This window comes from Ursus americanus, chromosome 25 (assembly GCF_024610735.1).
Source record: "Ursus americanus isolate L20-20 chromosome 25, mUrsAme1.1.p, whole genome shotgun sequence".
NCBI classification, from domain to species: domain Eukaryota; kingdom Metazoa; phylum Chordata; class Mammalia; order Carnivora; family Ursidae; genus Ursus; species Ursus americanus.
In genome coordinates, this window is record NC_142151.1 from 2562747 (window position 1) to 2581412 (window position 18666).

Sequence of the window (18666 nt, forward strand, 5' to 3'; positions counted from 1 at the left end):
TGAGAGGGGGAGTGAGAGCGAGAGCGAGAGAGAGCATGAGAAGGGGGAGGGACAGGGGGAGAGGAAGAAGCAAGCTGAGCAGGGGGCCCGATGTGGGACTCAGTCTCAGCACCCTGGGATCATGATCTGAGCTGAAGGCAGATGCTTCACCGACTGAGTCACCCAGGCACCCCACTGTATGATTTTCTTAATAACATTTTCTTTTCTCTAGCTTACTTCATTGTAAGAATATAGTATATTATAGCACATACGAAATATGTACTAACTGACCGTGTATGTTATCGGTAAGACTTACGGTCAACAGCGGGTTATAGTAGTGAACTTTTGGAGGAGTCCGAAGTTATACATGAATTTTCAACTGCACGAGGTGGGGGTCAGCACACCTAATCCCCACATTATTCAAGGGTCAACTGTACTTTTTCCATTCCTAGATGCCCTAAAATGGTTAAGGCCAAGTAGAAAGAATCTGCTCCAAATGTGCTTGTGTGGCTTAGCTTCAGGTTCACTTTTGAGGTTAAGACAGGCCACAAACTTTGCCTAGGGGGCCCCACTGTGAAGAAAACATTCCAACTCTTGCTTTCATTTATCTAGTAAATTCCCCTACCTTGTACAGAGACCATTGTAGGCACAGTGCAGGAACAGAGACAATATAAGGCACTGTTCTGGGCTTCCAGGGGCTTATAACATAATTGAAGAGATGGGATATATGTGTAAAAGTCTAAGACAATCAAGTTATATACCAGTCAAGCCTTTACAAGAAGTTATATTGTATGATAGGAAAGAAAGTTGGTTTGGAAGTCAGGAGACCTGATTCTAGTCCCGCTCTGCTGCTGGTTAATTAGGTTACTTTGGGAAGATCTTTTCACTATTCTGTGCACATACAGAAAGAATCAAACAGGTTAATATAAAGTCCTTCTTGTTTCTATGGTAAAGGCTCGGTGTTCAGAGGACCTCTTTGTTTTCCTGTCCTCTGCTCCCATCTCTAAGCTCATCTGGTTTCAGCCCAGTCATACGGACATTTCTACCTTGAGTTATGGGCCAGATCTGATGGAGTTAACTTGAGAGAGAAAAATCTCAGCACACAAGTCCAGAATTATGCTCAGATCAAGGAGGAGTGGAACGAGGAGCTCTCTGATTTAACCCCCAAGAGCAACTGGGGCTGTGCTTTGTTGGAGGTGACACTGGATGCCCGAGGCTGCTGTGTTCAGTGCCTGGAGGTCATCCGTAGTGGGGCAGGCTTCTGGAGGAAGAGGTAGAAGACGGGCCATCCACGGGAGTAATATCTGGATAGATAATATCTCTCCAATGCCCTTTGGCCTGATTCAGAGAGCCGAACACTCTCCACCCTTGGGCAAAACCAATTCTCACAAAGGCATGCAGCCTGTCCATAAATAGGGCTTCTGAAGCCAGAAATATCCCATTTGACATGAAAGAAGGAGAGGGTTGAGAGAAATGGCAAATAGAACTTTTTGAACATCCACTGATGCTATTCTGATTGTTCTTTGGAAAAATACAGAAAGTAGAGATAATCTCATTGGCTAAAATACCTTGTGCCTGAGCCTTGGGGATTAGCCTTCTCTGCTCACCTGGCCCCTCTGCTGCAAATGTATTTAAATTCCCAGCCCAGGGCCCTGGGGGGATGGCTCAGATGGCCAAGGGATTTCTTTCTCTGGGTAGCCTGTCTTCATTTGGCTGTTTGGCTGCTGTGGATGTTCTCCAGGTGTTCACAGGAGCTGGGACCACGGTGTGTTTTCAAGGATTTGCATCAGAGTTAGGTTCTTTAAAACAAAGGAATTCATTTAAGAAAAAGCACCTCCATTTTTATATGGAATCAGTTTTTTTTTTTTGCGAAGTGCTCCTGGCAACTCAGCACAGGACAACAGAGGAGGGTGACAAGGTACCACTGCGAACCAGAAGAATGGCTTTACTTACTTGGGACTCCAGATACCAGGCGCAAGGGGCGCAGCACGCGGAATGCCCTCAGTGCCTTCACGTCAAATCCAGCTCCTTTCCCTCCCAGAGCATTTGCCCCGTCAGCTTTGGTTGCTTGTTCTAAAATTGCACTAAAAAGCCTAGAAGAGAGGAAGGGGATATGGAGCTGTCAGACCCTGAATTCTCTGAAGGAAGCTTGGCAGAGCAGAATTTGCAGGCATCCCCAGTGCAGGAACCAGAGCCAAGGTGTGTGTGTGGGAGGGACCGTGACCATCATAAGACGGCATTCCCTCTGTGTGTGTATCGCCCTGCCAAGGGCATCACCACTGCCCAGAGAGGTCTGAGAGGCAATGGGCAGGCCCTTTGCAGTCACAAAGCTGTATACGAACACAGCTGGTTTTGTGTAAGCTGGGCAGCCTGGACAGAAGGGTACCATTGCTAAAGTTTGCTATAGTATCTCTGTTCCTTTGCTGGGCCCTCTCTCCATGCCAGGGTTTCCTAGCTCCTGTCCTCACATGGCCGTGAACCACATTCTCTCTCGTCCCCATACACCTCCTGACTCCTAATGATTCCCCTTTGATTTTGTCTGGGCACAAATAGGTGACCCCATGGAAATTGGCTTTGTGCTGCAGATACAAGGATGGGAAAGTGACCGCTGGTTCAGCAACATGCAGACTCCTGAGACTTTGAAAACATCTATTTTGGAGAAGTGATGGGGACAAATGCCTAATAGCTATGGGCTCAAGAGAGGATAGGAAGAAGAGTCTGAGATAGCTCTATCTACCAGAAATATGATGCAAACCACAAATATGAGCCATACACGTAATTTAAACTTTCTAGCAGCCACATTAAAAAAGTAAAAACAGGTGAAATGAACTGTGATAATATATTTTATTTAACACAACATAACTCAAATATTATCATTTCAACTGTAATAAATACAAAGAATTTTTCATGAGATGTTTGTCACTCTTTTGTGCTAAATCTTCAAAATCTGCTATATATGTTACATGGTCAGTGTGGTTTCAATTCAGATTAGCCACATATCCCATACCAAGTGGCTATGTGGCTGGTGGCTGGTGGTTATGGTATAGACAACCCTTCTGAGGAATTTGGCTGTAAAAATAGTAGAAGAAAAAAGATGGTTGCCAGAAGAGGGTGTGGAATCAAAAGAGTTGTGTTTGTTTTTAAATGGGAGATACAGCAGCATTTTTATATGTAACGGGAGTTGTGTAACAGAGATAGACAATCTGATCATGCAGAAGTGAGAGAAAAATTACTGGGAGGATTACTATCCTGCAGGAGACGGAAGGGGTCTCCTGCACCCTGAGGGGTACTGGCCTAGATAGGGCAAGGGATGGTTTATCATGGTTCAAGAGGGAAGGCATATCATAGGGGTACAGATGTTCTCCTTGATTACATCTGTTTTCTCAGGGAAACACGAAGCGAGGTTATTGGCTGAAAATGTGAAAGGGGAGAGGTATTGGAAGTTTAAAGGGGAAGGCAAAGGTATAAAAGACTCACCAAAGAAAGTGAAGGAGTGAATGGAGTAGGCACACAGAGTAGGATTGCCAGGTATCATCAAGGACCTAGTTGAAGTTGGTGGTCACAGGTGTAAAAGTGAACCCCATCAGCTCAGCTTTGCGTGTTTCTCTACCCCTTTCAGTGGCACAGCTTTAGGTACCAGATGGATCTCCATGTAGTTGGACTTGACTGGGGTTAGTGTTTTTCCAAATGAGCATGGTAAGTAAAGAAGGAAGCTGACTGTACATGCAAGTGAGAGACTGTGATGCGGCTGGGCACCTAAGTTGGTTAAAAGGAGGACTGGACACAACGGCCAGAGCAACAGAGAGAATGGGACAGGATGAATGGACTGTCAGAGTCAAAGTGTTAGAGGGAGTAAGCTGGAAAGATGGCTGGTGGTGTTTCCAGAGCTGGGTGTTTGGTTCGAGATTATGGGGTTATTAGTTATGGTAGGGATACTGGCTACAACCATGGGAGTGGGCAGCTGAGACAGGATGGAGTCAGGATCCCTGGGGAGGTGGAGGGAGATATCAAGGAACCAAGAAGCTACTGGAGGGGACAGCAGGAATAGTGAGGTTGGAGAGAGTTGGGAGTGAGCCAAGAGCTCCTGTCTTCAAAAAATAAGGAGTTCCCAGAGGCCTAGAGGGGACACCATAAGGAGAAGCAGGGGTGAGAGGGTCTGATCACACACATCAGAATCAGAGGTTGCTAGGAAGGGGAAAGGGCCAGCAGTCTGAAAGCAGAAATAAGAGAAACGCAGGACCTCTCTCCTGACCTCTGGGCTGCCAAATGAAGCATTTGGGAGAGAGTGGCCATCTCTTGAGAGACTGTGATGGAGCATGACCCTTGGGGGAGCCAGGAAGTTAAGTGAGTAGCCAGAGACAAAGCTGCAGGTCTGGGGCAGCACTTGGGCCACTTGCTCTGTAAACGGAGTTTTGCTGGAGTTCAGCTACACCCATTGTTTTCATACAGCTGTTGTCCATTGCTGTTTTCCCGCTAGAGTTGAAAAGTCGGGACAAAGCGCACAGCTTGCGAGCTGAAAAATAAGTACCTGGCCCTTTACAGAAGATGTCTGCTGACCCCTAAATGGGCAGTGCCCTGTGGGGAGCAGAAGGCACAGTGGAAAGTTTTCAGAGATAGTGAGGGAGAGGGGCACAGGACGCAAAGAACCATGTGGGAATGGGAGCCCGGAATCTTGGGCTCTTAGGATAACCAAGAAAAATAGGGGAAAGGACACATGGGGGCAGTTTCTGTTCTTTGTACGAGAGATGACTACTGATTCAGTGTCAGTAGAGTGTGTGCTGGGTTGTGGCCGGGGGCCAAGGGGGAAGCACAGGTATCAGAACTGGGGTCCCACATCTGACCTGCACTCGGGGCCAGGGCAACTTCATTCTTGAGGAATAGGCTTGAACCCGTGAAATGACTCATGCCCAGGGAACTGGATCTGGAAACAGGGGAGGCTACAGCTGGGGACTTAGTTTTGCAGAAACTCAAATCCAGGCAGGGCCCAGCAAGGAGGGGTTGATCTAGATGAAGGATTTCCAAACTGTTCTATGGAACTGTTCGGGGACCTCTTGGGCAGCAAGGCCAGAGATAAGTGGCTGGAATAGAGTGGCTTTCATGGCTCTCTGAGTAACGCTTTGCTTGAACAATGGGTTCTGTAGCTAAAAGAAGTTTAACCACTCTGGCCAGACCACATCTAAAGTCATTCTCAGCCCTCTGATTCTTTCAGCTCAGCTTGGCAATTTGATGGTGTCATATGTTAGCTGGTGATGCCTTGAACCCCAGGCAGAGTTGCCAGGATGGGGGAAACGGGCTTCTTTCTCTGCAGAGAAATGTTCTTTCCACTGAAGTCTAGATCACCGAAATCTTAGAAAATGGAGACTAGTTTGCAAGTTTGTCAAACAACATTCCAAATCCAAACCAGATTTGGTTCCTAGTATTTCCTGGAAGAAAGCAATGTGCTTATTAGGGTACAAGATGTTCGCAAAAACATTATTTATTGAAGGGAACAGAGGTTAGACAACTTTCTTCTCTTTTCCCTGCCCCAACTTGATGCAGACACTTTATTAAGTGTCTGATTTTAATTTTGAAAGGGTAGAGAATTCAGGAGGGGGTCTAGGAGGTGTTCTTGGCTGGTAGGGGCTGGTGTGTTTCTCCTTGATTAAGTACTATAAAGCCAAACCCACTGCTTTGTGCCTACCTGTCCCTAAGGGCTGGGTTCAGATGCGGATGCTTGGTGGGGGCATTCTTCAGGAGTTGTATCTGGCAGTTCCTTAACTGGACTTGGAGCTTTTAAAAAGAGGACAACATGGCTCTAGAGGGCCCAGCAGATCAGAAAGGCAGGGCCACCATACTGGGAGAGAGAGAGTAGCAAAAGCCCTTGTGGCTGGAGTAGAATGTCTCAGGCAGGGGGATCTAGTGAGGATCCCTAGGTCCCTGGGTTGGGGTGGAGAGAGGTAGCTCACAGAGGCTTCTGAAGTCCTCCACACTTTCATTCATCAGTCTCATCTCCCCACTGTACCAAGGAGAATCTTCCACTTTAGGAAGGAAATGTGACAGGTCCGTGGGGGTTAGGCAATGCCTCTTGTCACAGGCCCCCAGCATGCCAATGCAGAAATGAGAGAGCAGCTCTCAGCCTGGCACTCAGGCTGCAGGCAGCCAAACTCAGCTCTCCCGGGGAAAGGCAGATTCCGTTCCGATTGTAGGAGGGCCCAAGAAACTTTCCCCTAAGTGGCTGCAGAGGAAGGGCCCAGGAGAGTAGATATTTCCCAGGAGATGTAAGGGAAGCAGACAGATATCCATTTAATATGGTTAAAAAAAAAGGGCAGGAAAAGGAGGCATAGCTGTAGAGAGGAGGCTGAACTACACCGTGTGTCTGTGTGTGTATGCGCGTGTGTGTGATTTTCCTAATTAGATGGATGGGCCAAGATTTAGACTAGACAGAGAGCCCCTAGGACCAATGCCCTTGGAGAAGAGAAACTGGGTGTCAAATATGTCCATGTGTGATAATAATGGGGGAAAAGCCCAAAGGGTCATGGTGAACCATAAGCTAAGCAGACCACTAGCATCGTAACCTCTGTGGCTTAAACAGTTAACCAGAGGCATCTTTTGGAAGAGAGCCAAATTTGGATGCTTTCCTCTTCATCAGCCTCTCGGCCCCAGGAAGATGTGACTGAAATCTGGGCTGACCCCATGAAGTCTGCCCTCTGTGGTTACTGGGAGGAGCAGCAGGCGAGGGATAAGGCAAGGTCCAAGCAAGCAGAAGTCGCCAGCGTGCGGCCCATGGTAAGGCATCTGCTCCTCCCCCCAAGCTCCGGTTTGAGCTCTGCCCTGTGCTTCCGGACGAAAGGGGCAGAACATGGGACACAGTCAACTCTAACTCATTCCATAAACATGAGAAGAAGATGTAGCTTCTCTGCTGAAACCAAATTAGTCCCTGAAGGCACCCTTATCTCTCTATCAATCTCCTTCCTGGGGCTCTTTTCTAGGCCTGTGTGAAAGGTTCCCTGGAGCCCCAGGCTGTGAGAAAGACTGAATTTGAAAGGATTTAGGGACATGTGGAACAAGGCACCTTAAATGCCTTTGTACGGTTTACAGAGTTAATTCAAGGTATTTGTTCTGTTATTCTTTGTTTATCCTGGTGTGAACAGAAGCAGGAAGATCTCTTATAGCGGCACCCTTGCTCTGAGTCCTCTGAAGCCAGATGTATGCTTGGCAAATACTCTAATAACTTTAGTACTTCTCATGTCACCCAAATATCTTCGGTGTTAATGTGGCCAAAATGTGTCATTCATTGGCTGTGCAAAAAAAGACAACAAAGAAAAACCCCTAAAACAGTTCCAAACAACCATAATAAGTCATCCAGATGGCCAGAGGCAAGGAAGTAACTTCTAAATGGTCTTGATTTTCTCTTGTTATTTCCTGCAGCAAAGACCGGACACTCCCATGAGATGATGAGTAGTGAGTGCTCTGGAGGAGTCCAGAAGGACCTGTGTCTTCACTGGGATGGCACAAACAGTGCCAATCAAAAACAGCCTCCTGGGGTGTGAGCCTAATGACATATTGACCTTGACCCTGAAGCCTGTTGGGGCTGCACAGGAGTAAAAAGGCAAGGTGGCCACCACGTGACCACTCTCCAGGCTCAGAGAAGTGACGGATCAGCCCCGAGAGGCCTCAGCTTGTTCTTGAAGTAGACTGTGCTATGAAGGTGCCCTCCCTCCACAAAAGAGAGGGCTGGGTGGAAGTCTTCAGCTGTGTCTTAATGAATTACATGTCACATAGCACATGTACGAATACTTCACAGAGCATCTTTTTGTAAAGTTACTAATTCCTAGATAAGGAGATTATCACTTCCAAATTTTGTTTATGACTTTTCACATTGCTTTTTTTTTTTTAAGCATGCATTGACCTTGCTTATCTTAGGCTACAGTGGAACAGCATGTCTGGGGAAGGTGTGTTTGGTTCTACTTAGGCCACGCACGACCTTGGCCCTTCACAGTTCTCTGCTGTCTCCTCACCCACCCATCTCAAGCAGCCTGTTTCCTGGGGCCCCCGATGAGGCCCGCTGTAGAGGTGAGAGAGGGCATCCCTCACACCCTGTATGCCAGCTGCACCCTCGCCCCCATGCCCAGGGCGGCTCGCCAGGCCAACTGGACAAACCCTGCTCAGGGACACAGCAGGGGAACTGGCTTGAAGAGCTGTTGGGCCGCATGTGGTTGGAGATGGAATAAAAAGACCTCAAGCAGAGGAATCTCCTCAGCTGCATAGTGGATCCGGGGTTTCATTAAAAGCAGTCACATTCCACTCTGTGGTGTGTGTGTGTGTGTGTGTGCGCGCGTGTGAATGCACGCATGTGAGTGTGTGTGTGAGGGAGATGTTCCTAAGTAAGAGCTCTTTTCCCTTTGCAGAAAGTCTGAATTCAAAGTGACTTGTAATGGATTCTCTCATCTTGCCTGATGCCCAGTGCCACCGTGACCAAATCAGAGATACAAACAACAGAAGGAAATGGAGGCACATGTTGGTGGATGGTAAGGGGTGAGGGGAGGGAAGAGAGAAAAGTAGTGATACTTACCCTACAACCACAATTATAAAATCTAGTAAATTCCAACCATTGCGGAGGTAAGCGTTGGGATGAAAGAGAAGTCCATAGGCTATTACTTTTAAAAATGCTTCCACAGTAAAAATTATGAGAAAGAGATATTCCACTCGTTCCTAGGAAACAAAAATAGAAGGGAGAGAAAAATAAAGTCAATGAGATTGGGGATCTGGAAAGTTCTGAAGAGCAGATCTCACAAGCAGGTGGACGAGAGTGCTGCCCCTCTGTGGTAGGATCTAGGGGGACACTGGGTGGGACTCCCAAGCCAGATTACCAATTCCACAGTGTGCTCTAACCTTAGAGCTCCAATTCATTGGGCATTAAGGTGGGTTTTTTTTCTTCTTTTTTTCTTTTTTTTTTTTTAAGCTTCAAATGTCCCCTGTTGAAAATGCAAATGTTAGGGTGGGGGGAAAATTACACATTTTGGAGAAACATCTTATTTAGTTAATCAGCGAATGTTTCATTGTACCTTCTCGGATGAGAACTCATAATGTCTTGATCTAGAGAGAAATGATGCCAAGACAGAGGACAACAGTGCTCAGAAAGGAGGGGACAGAAGCACAGGAAAAGTGTGCCACCACCTTGAGGTAAAAAACCCTGAAGGTAACAGAAACCATCTTGGGGGAGTGTACTAACCATGTTCTCAAAACGATAGACCAGAAATAGCCACAAAGAAGTTGAGACATTGAAAATCTCCTAACAGCACCTGACACACAAGCAATCTACTCATATACTCTGACCCTGAACTTGAAGTCTCTCTTTCTTGAGAAAATAAAAAAATCTCTGTACAAAGACATAGATCCAGTCAGCTGAGAAAATCAGCATTTCCAGGACGGAGGCAGGCACTGGGGTGGGGCAGTGAGGAGAAAAGGCTCATCTCTTTTCTCAAGGAGTGGGAGGTAGTGTTTTTCCTCCCTCTGCCACCTTGAAGAAGGCTTTGCATTTAAGGATGAAGCTCCTGTCCCTGGGAGCCCACACTTAACAGGACAAACTTGTTGGCTCAATTAGAGCAAGCCGACTCTGTGTGCTGATTCACTGGCTTCCCTCACCACTAATTGCTTTCTCCCACAACCTTGTTCCCAGTGCAGAGCCTTAATGGCCCCACTAGGGGAAGGCTGCCTGGATGCCTTCATGCTCCACTGCTCGCCTCTGCAGGAGCCTCAGCCCATCTCTCACTGGAGCCACAAAACCCTGGTCCACGTGGCATTTGGTCACAGATCCTCCAAGCAGGATAGGCCCAATCACAGCCCCCAGGAGGCAGTAGGTTCAGAACTCCTGGACCTATCTTCCCATCCTCTGTTGGGTCAGTTGGAGCTCTCTGAAGACCTCCAGGTCACACCCACACTGTGGAGAGGGGTCATCACCTGGGAAGGCATACCACCACCGCCCACCACCCCTTCTAGCCTGCTGGGAAGGTGCTCCAAGACCAGGGGCATTAGAGCCTGATGGGTAGCTCTGTGAGGGGAGGTGAGCCCACACACGTGCCTGTGCTCCCATCCATTCTTCCTGATTTGCTAGACTTGGAATGAGTGCTGGCCTCACTGTGCCCAGCTCAGGGTGAAGCATTTGAGGATGCAAAGTTTAAGAATGCCAGATTCTGGGCCCTACCCAGACCTACTGAGGCAGATCCCCTGGCTATGGAGCATGGAAATGTGAATTGCAGATGATTCCAGGTGTTTCTGAGGCACCCTAAAGTTTAAGAACCACTGGCCCATGTGCTAGCAAAGGCCCTGATCAGGCAGTAGCTGTGGGAAGGGAATGGAGAGGCTGGCATTAATCAGCACCTCAGAGACAGGATTGTCTTTTACTCACTACCCATTACAGCATCATTAACTTGGTCTGGCATGTGGCTGCCTCGGGTGGCGGAGCATGAACCAGGAACAAATAACAGCATGTGGGAGCCTCTGGTCTTTTAAAATTAGGTGACATTGGGTTAAAGTGTCCATCAGGATGGGGTTGAAAGGGAAAGCATGTTATGAAAGGCACAGTGCAACCCGATGGAACTTGTGGAAGTTGTGTGTGGAGGGAGGCATCCGATCAGCTGGAGTGAAGGCTCTGGGGCCGGAGAGGTGGGTAGGAGCAAGATGACCAGGGGCTTTGGGGCTGTCCCGGGGTGCTTGGATTCTATTCTGAGGAGACAGTGAATGTTGGAGTCAGATGCCAGTCCTATAATCTGGCACCGGCCTAGAGAGTGAGGGTGGTGATGGGGGTGGAGGGAGTCGGGGGGTGACCCATGCAGAGACCATGGAGGCTTGAGCCAAGGTAGACAGTGGGATTGGTGAGAACTAGGTGGATTTGAGAGATAGGAAGGATGTAATTTGGTTTCTGGTTCCATGTAGGGGTTGGGGGGAGAGGTAGCAAGAGAAGTATACTGTCCCCCTCCCTGAGTTTCCTAACTTGGGTGATCCTGGATGGTGATGCCTCTCACTGCAGTGGGGGACTTGTGGGGAGAGACATCACTTCTGGACTTGATGACTTAAAGCATTTGTGGGACTTTCAGTTGGGGCTACTGGTGATCAGACACAGGGGGTCAGAGGGTGTTCAGCTTGCAGAGGAGGGCTGAATGAGGTTGCCTTGGGAGAGCGTGCCAATTAAAGAGAGGAGAGATGAGGCTGGAATCTCTCTCCATGAGGGGCAAACTCATCCCCTGGAAAGCACTTTCACACTATGGGAATGTACCCCTTTGGCAGAAGTTACAGGATCCTGCTTAAAGTGCTTGAGTTGGAGAGACAGGAAGAATCTTTGAGGGTATCTAATTAACCTCCTCACTTGAAAATCCAGGATGCTGATAAGATACTAAGGCCAGAGAGATCTGTGCAGAAGATGGGAATGCAGATTTCCTGACCCTAGGTCCCAAGGTCCGTTCATCTCATCTTGCCTTCCTGGGTGCCAAGGGAAAGTTTCTCACTGGTCCCTGCTTATCCCCAGAGACACAACTGGGTCAGAGTCCTCATACTAAGTTGTTTAAGGATCTGAGAACTGAAAAGGGTCCAGGGGGCGGTAAGAAGGGGTCCGGACAAAGAACCCTGAGAGGGGGCAGTTGCCCCTTGCTGCAGGGTCTGGACCACAGTCTTCTGTGCTGCTGAGAGCATGCACGTGCTTTGTTGTATTCATTCTGACCTTAGGGAAATGAATGCCCTTGAAGTTGATCCCACCCCCACAAACCCAAGAAGGAAACAAACAAAAATGTAAACAAGTGAAACAGCTTGGTTGATCCTTTCAAAACATATGTTGTTTTGCCACAGAAACACCTAAGGGCAAAAATGAATGGAGTGGAGAATTGCAGAAGTTTGTCTAAGACCTTCCTCTTGCTGCTCCAATGCCTTGGCACCTCCGGTCCTGTGAACACACGCTCCTTCATAGCCCTCCTCCTGCCTGAGTTCTGAGACCAGAGCTATGTGCTCTCCTGAATCCTGAGGGGCCACGGAGCTCTTTGAGAATGCACAACATTCAGCTTGTGAACTGCCCCCTTTTTTTCCTGTGATTTTGGGAACTCAGGAACTTTGGAAGCCAACCTGGAAAGACTAAGGTTCCCGTTCCTACTGTTCTGTGTTGAGGCTGGAAAAGGTCAAGGAAGCATGAAAACCTGCAACTGAGAGGACATTCAAGGCTGGAATGGGAATACACTGGAATGGAGTCCAGGGGCTCCTGGAGGACCCCCTTCCCAAATCAAGGGTTAAGTCCTACCTGCCTGGGGCAGGTGTGATGACTTCAGTCTTTAAGACGCTCCTGTCTTCCTTCCTTCCTATCCAGGGCTGTTTCCCCTTACTGCTGCCTTTCCATCTTCATCTTCTTCTCCCTTCCTTTCCTCTCTCCCTGCTCATTTCTCAGTGCTACCACTGGCAGGTGGTGCCCATGGCAACACCCATGTCTCAAATACTTAGAAAAATTCAATGGAGAGAGCCTCAGATTCCAGGAACCATGATGTCCTCTAAACACTTGTGGAACTAATAGACACTGATGAGTAAGTGTTTATTTTAGTTTTCCCTTTACCTTTTCATGTACCTGTATCCTACCTTTCATTCTATAGGACAGAGACTCAATTATCTTTTGATGGTGATAATCTTGATTCTGGTGCCATTGGCTGTGTGTCTTTGGGCAAGTCACTTTACTTCTCTGGGTCTGTCTCCTTGTCTGTTAAAGAACTAACTAAGCATTAAAAAAATGCAGTGCTTCAGAGAGCCCTGGGCTTCCACAGTGCTTCTCTGGGAGTAGTTACAGGTTAGGGAAGGCTGAGAAAGTGGGGCTTTGCTCACTGACAATCCTCCCCCCGCCACCTTGAACCAGAGCAGCACCATTTGAACCCACACACTAAGTTGTCCAAGGATCCTTACACAGTTCAAAAGAGTCCAGGGAACCCGTATGATGGGGTATGGACAGACACTACACAAGAAAAAGAAATAGCCATCTCTGACTAGTCTGGAAGACTTTTATTGGCTTTATATGCTGGTTTCTGCATTAGATTTTCTTTGAGAAGAGGAATCACTGCTTTTTTTGTCTGTCTGTTTTTCTTGGAACTTTGAACACCAATTTCAAAGTGATAGAGGACTTCCAAAGTCTCTTCAAAATTCTATGGCAAGTGAAGAGGCCAATTCCTGGTATGTGTGCAGTTTTGCCTAAGTCCCAGTCAGATTCCAAGACATGGAAAGGAACAAAGAGTTCCTCTCCTCATTGTTCTAAGGATCACTATAAATACAAATAGATTTTATAATAAAAAGGTCCTTCAGTAGGAGATCACTAATATTTGTGCTTTAGGAGAACATGGACTCTTTATGAGCAGAAGCCATGCCAGGGTAGAGCTCTTCAGACAAGGACAATCATGTCATGTCTATACACCTGTGCATGTTCCTGCACACACACACGCACACACACACACATGTACACACACATGGCACAGCTGGGTGATGTCCACCATCTGTGTTGAACACTGTACAGCTAATACCCGCTATATAACAGACCAAGTGTGAGAATTCATACTAAGAGAGCCTGTGTGTATTCACTTAAATTTATGCAAGTGTATTTATTGAAGCTGCCAAGATTTCTACACCAAATAGAATTGATGAGAAGCCCAGTCATACATCTCAGTACAAGGTGCAAAGACAAGAAACACAATAATAATGTGTCAAACAGCACCTTGTATTCCAGATTGTTTCATAATTCAACTTGACCTCTAAAACAGCCTCCTGACTATCTCTAATGAAGGGAGATGAAGAAACTGGAATGCCTTAGTTCCTACTCTCTAATTCTTCTCTTGGTCCTTCACTCCTTCATTCAGTAGGTCACACACATTTCCTGAGGGTCTGCTCTGCCCCACACCACTTGCTGCATTGCAAGTGTCTCTTAGGACACGGAGGGACTTGGCAAAATATGAGAAGTTGGAAGGACCTCCTACAAGGACACACATCCCAAGCTCCTCCTTATATAGAAATAAGAGGACTTGTCCAAGGCCACACATCCACCCCATAGATGAGTAGTTGTGTATCCCAATGGCTGGTCTGGCATTGCTCCTGCTGTAGCACAGCTGTCTCTGTCTGTGGACTGACTGGGATCCTGGATTACTGTGCCCATCAAGGGCCGCTGGGCAGTAAAGGGCCACCTACGTGGTGTGACTGGAAGGGAGGGAAGCAGGGATCCCCAAGTCTTCCTCTCTTGGGGTCTCTATTGGGGCCTGGAATCCAGCCATTAAGAAGCCTTTCTTCCATCAGCGGATGAAGGATATTCATACAAGGGCATATTAGTCAGCCATTAAAAGGAATAAAGGTCTGATAGGCTACAACATGGATGAGCCTTGAAAACATGACACTAAGTGAAAGAAGACAGTCATGAAAGGACAAACACTGTAAGATTCCATTTATATGAAGAGTGTAGGATGGGCAAATTCACAGAGACAGAAAGTAGAGGAGAGTTTATAGAGGAGGGAGGGAGGAACTGTTTCAGGGCATGACAAATTTTGGAAGTAGAAAGTGGTGATGGCCACACAACATGTGGAGTATAATTAGTGCCCCTGAGGTGTGCACTTAAAAATGGTAAGGATGGCAAATTTTATGTTATATAGAGTTTACCATAGTGAAAAAAAAGAGAAACATTCCTTTGGATCTTAAAGGTTTTCCTTAGGGATCTCCAACCAAAGTACATGATGATAAACCTATATCAGCCTTCACTTTCATGGGGACTAACTCATCAGAAAGTTGAGAACATAATCTTCTGTGAAACCCTGGACAGACGCCTGGACAGATGCCTGGGGCACCTGGATTGGGAAGAAGGGGGCTGGAAAGGGACGTGGAGTCCCCTGAAGATGAATGCTTCAACTTCACATTTTTTTGAGGGCAGGCCCTTCCCAAGGGCCTCATTTAGAAGGTGTCTGGTGGTTCAAATGGTCTGGTCTTAAGACTCAGGACTTCTAGCAAAGAAAGAGGGGACAGGACAAACCATTTAATACCCTAAGAGTAAAGCAGCTTTGGAAAAAAACATTTCACCTATTTAGTGAGGGCAAGTAGCAACTGAGGTTGAGTGAGTTGAGAAGTATGTCAATGTTGTCGGTTTTACAGTAGCTCAGTTTAAAAAAAACAAAAACTCTCCTTCAACTGGACTGTTTCTCCATGCTTATCCATGATGCTAAGTTGAAGTGACTTATCCACTTACTAATTTCTCAAGTTCACATCTTCCCCTCAGGAGGCCCGTCTTGCCTTGGCTGCCCCAGCCCAGAGGCACCTGCCTCAGATCCAAAGAGTGCCAAGCAGCCCACCTCAGATGTCGGGGTATGGGCCTGTCTGCTCCTCCTGGACCCTTCACTGTCCTTGTCTCCAAGACCACATTTCTGTCCATCCCTGGGTCCCTCCCCAGTCCACGGACTGTGTAAACCCCCACAGGGTAGAGACTGGCCTGCTTCAGCTTTCTGTCTGGTGTCCACTATGTGGTCAGTACAGAGGGAATAGTCAACCTTTGTTACGTCTGCCTGCATCCCCCTCTTGGAGTGCCCGAATGGCACATGGGCCAGCCTCTTGCCCACAGCAGGAGGTCCCTCCAGTTGATCTCCTCCACCTCAGGCTGCCATTTCCTTCTAAGGTGGCCTGTCCTTCATTGGGCAGCTCTGGCTGTCAGAATATGGCCAGCCCCGTCCCTCTCTAAGGAGTTCGCTTTGGCTCAGGGATATTACCTTTTCTTTGGGGGTAATGGAGTGGAGAGGGTGACAGATATTACCAATCAGGGCTGAATTACTCCTGGGGACAATGGGGCATTTGCTTAGTGACCTGTGGGCTAGAATGTAATCTCCCAAATGGAGAGAGTGTGCAGCAGTGGCCTCAAAACTCTCGTAAATGCCCCCCCTTCTTTTGAGGAGTCACACCAACACTTGGCCCAGGGAAATGGATGCTGTCTGTTCTGCCTGTCCCCAGTGCCCATCTCCATCTAGGCCTCCTTCCCTGGTTGGGAATTAAAGCAGCTCCCTAACCCCTCCCATTGACATCTGGGCTGTTTTACTGCATAATAATCTCCAACAGCTCCCCTCTGCCTTAAAGTGGAATCTAGCCTCGTTAGCCTGGCTCCCAGGTCTGTCACAGTCCCACCCCACCTGTCCCTCCTGCCTTATTCTCAGCCACCACCCTGAGCTCCAACCACATTGAAAGGCTCACCACCCCCAAACCAGACAGGCTCTTCTGCGCAACCCTCTTCAAGTCTCGCCCCTTTCTCTACCTGGCTGACTCCATCTCAGATCCAAGCCAGCTCCAGTGTCATCTCCTTGTGTGGACTTCTCAAACTTCCCCTGCCTCCTCTGCCCCCAGTGGGCTGGAATTAGTCAGTCCCTCTCCTCAGCTGTAGCACCCTTTCTTCAGATGATAGCACTCATCACAAAGTGTGTGTTTTGTGTGTGTTTCTCCTCTCCAGGGGCAGAGGGGGTGCAGAGCAGAAGCAAGTGTCTTTGTCACCTTTGGTGAAGAAGTGTCTTTAAATGAAAGGCAAAGTGACAGAGGAGAGAGGGCTTTGGAGTCAGATACACCTGATCACATTATTTCTCTATGACGAACTACATAATTTTCCTAAACTTTGGTTTCTTACCAGTAAAGTGGAAATCGTGGTAATTATGAGAACTAGAAACCAGAGTCATCACTCAAATGGTAGCTGCTGTCATTCCTGCCATCCTAGCACCTGCACACAGTAGGGGTTCTGCACAGGTTCATGGAGTGGACATCCCTGCTCAAGGGGACTCTGCGTGTTCGCCCCTGAGGTCCTGGCTCTGCTTGTTCCCATGACAGCCTGCTGGGCAGCTGGAGTTGTCAGTGGCACCAGCCCTGCTGCCTTTCCCTGTCTCTTCTCCTTCCCTGGCCTCAAGGCAGGTAGCACAACTCACTTCTGTGCCTCTTTAGATCCTCTTGACTTCAACAAAAACTAGAGAGTCCTCATACCTACTTTCGATGATCAAAGCAACTTAAAAACAAAACAAAAACAAAACTTTCTCTGTATCCTGTTTGCTGGGTTCCACGTGTTCCAAATGTCCTTCCCCCATCTCCCACTTTAGCCCGTAGATCTACAGTAACGGCTTCTATTCTGGCAAAAGAAACTCCCAGCCTCAGAGCTGTGGGCATTTCCCTTGTGTCTCTGGGAACTTGACAACAATCTGCCTCTTGAAGTGGCTTATTTCAGTTATGGCAGACAAGGGTGAAGGATGACAGTCAGTGCTTTTTAGGAGTAGAGGTACCCATGGATACGGGAGGTTTGCTAACCATGTCGTAATCACCACAGTGATAACTCACTGGGTAGCACTTTACGGTTGAGAAGGCACTTTCCCAGACATTTTTATGTTGAGTCTCATGATCTCTTTGTGAAACAGGAAGGGTGGGTACTTTCTCTCCTTTTATTCCTCCTACTCCCACTTTTCTTTCCTCCTCGCATCACCATCATCACCATCACCACCACCTTCACCACCATCATCACCACCCCCACCGCCATCATCATCATCACCATTGCCATCACCATCACCACCTGCACCATGATCACCATCACCACCATCACCTCTGCCACCTCCACCATCATCACCACCACCACCATCACCATCACCACCTGCACCATGATCACCATCACCATCATCACCTCTGCCACCTCCACCATCATCACCACCACCACCATCACCATCATCACCTGCACCATGATCACCATTACCACCATCACCACCACCACCTCTGCTACTTCCACCACCATCATCATCACCACCACTGCCATCACCATCACTACCTGCACCATGATCACCTCACCACCATCATTATCACCACCTGTACCATGACCACCATCACCAGCTATACCATGATCACCATCTCCACCATCAGCACTACCACCACTATTATCATCACCACTGCCATCACCATCTCTACCGTGAGCACCATCACTAACTCCACCATCATCACTACCATCACCACCTCCACCTCCACCTCCACCACCACCACCACCACCACCACCACCATTTCCTCTTCCTCCACCACAGCTGCTGTTAACACCTGAGTCTGAGCCTAGATGTTTTAGTTATAATATTAATAGTAACTCTGCGTGATAGATTAAAAATATTATCTCCATTATATACACAAAGAAACTTGTCAAAGAGATTTATTAATTTTCCATAAAGTCCTGCAGTTAGTAGGCAGTTGAGCCAGGACTCTAAGTTTAATGTTTTTCCCTTTGTTTGTGGTTATAGCGATAGATGGACCCTACCAACTCAGCCCTCAATGATCCCAAGGCCCATTTACTTGGAACCACTGTGAGAATAGGAAGTGCATGGGGATTTGTTGGGGCTATGCTGACTGATTTTTGTTGAAATCCAGCAACAAGAAGCAAGTGCTTGAGATGCACAGCCTGCTTGGCTCAGGGCACTCTGTATTCCCACTGACAGTGTGAAACATGTGGCTGAAGATGCTGGCTAGAGTATGGACTCCTACACTCTCTTCCCACTCCTAATCAAACCTGGTCACTATTTGTGAGCAGCACTGTGGCCATAAACCAACCACTAGTCTAACCCAATGGAGGCCAGTTTTTCCCTTCTATCCATTGGCTATGGAAGGGGCATGTAACTCATGCCTGGCCAATGTGACATGAAAGGAAATTATTGGGGATGCCCCCAGAAAAGA

General features: G+C 47.7%; 1 protein-coding gene across 29 annotated transcripts in view; it reads right to left on the reverse strand.

Annotated features, from left to right (window-relative positions):
* Positions 1 to 18666, reverse strand: part of CACNA1C (calcium voltage-gated channel subunit alpha1 C) — a 734056-nt gene that overhangs the window by 255854 nt on the left and 459536 nt on the right. For all 29 annotated transcript variants that reach the window (XR_015721584.1, XM_087855496.1, XM_087855495.1 and 26 more), the window contains 2 exons: positions 8531 to 8670; positions 1933 to 2072 (listed from right to left, as the gene is read on the reverse strand). Coding sequence is in view for 28 of the 29 variants with exons in the window: in XM_087855496.1 (XP_087711622.1) it covers positions 1933 to 2072; positions 8531 to 8670 (280 nt within the window). In the remaining variant the exon portion in view is untranslated. The remainder of the gene's footprint in view (positions 1 to 1932; positions 2073 to 8530; positions 8671 to 18666) is intronic.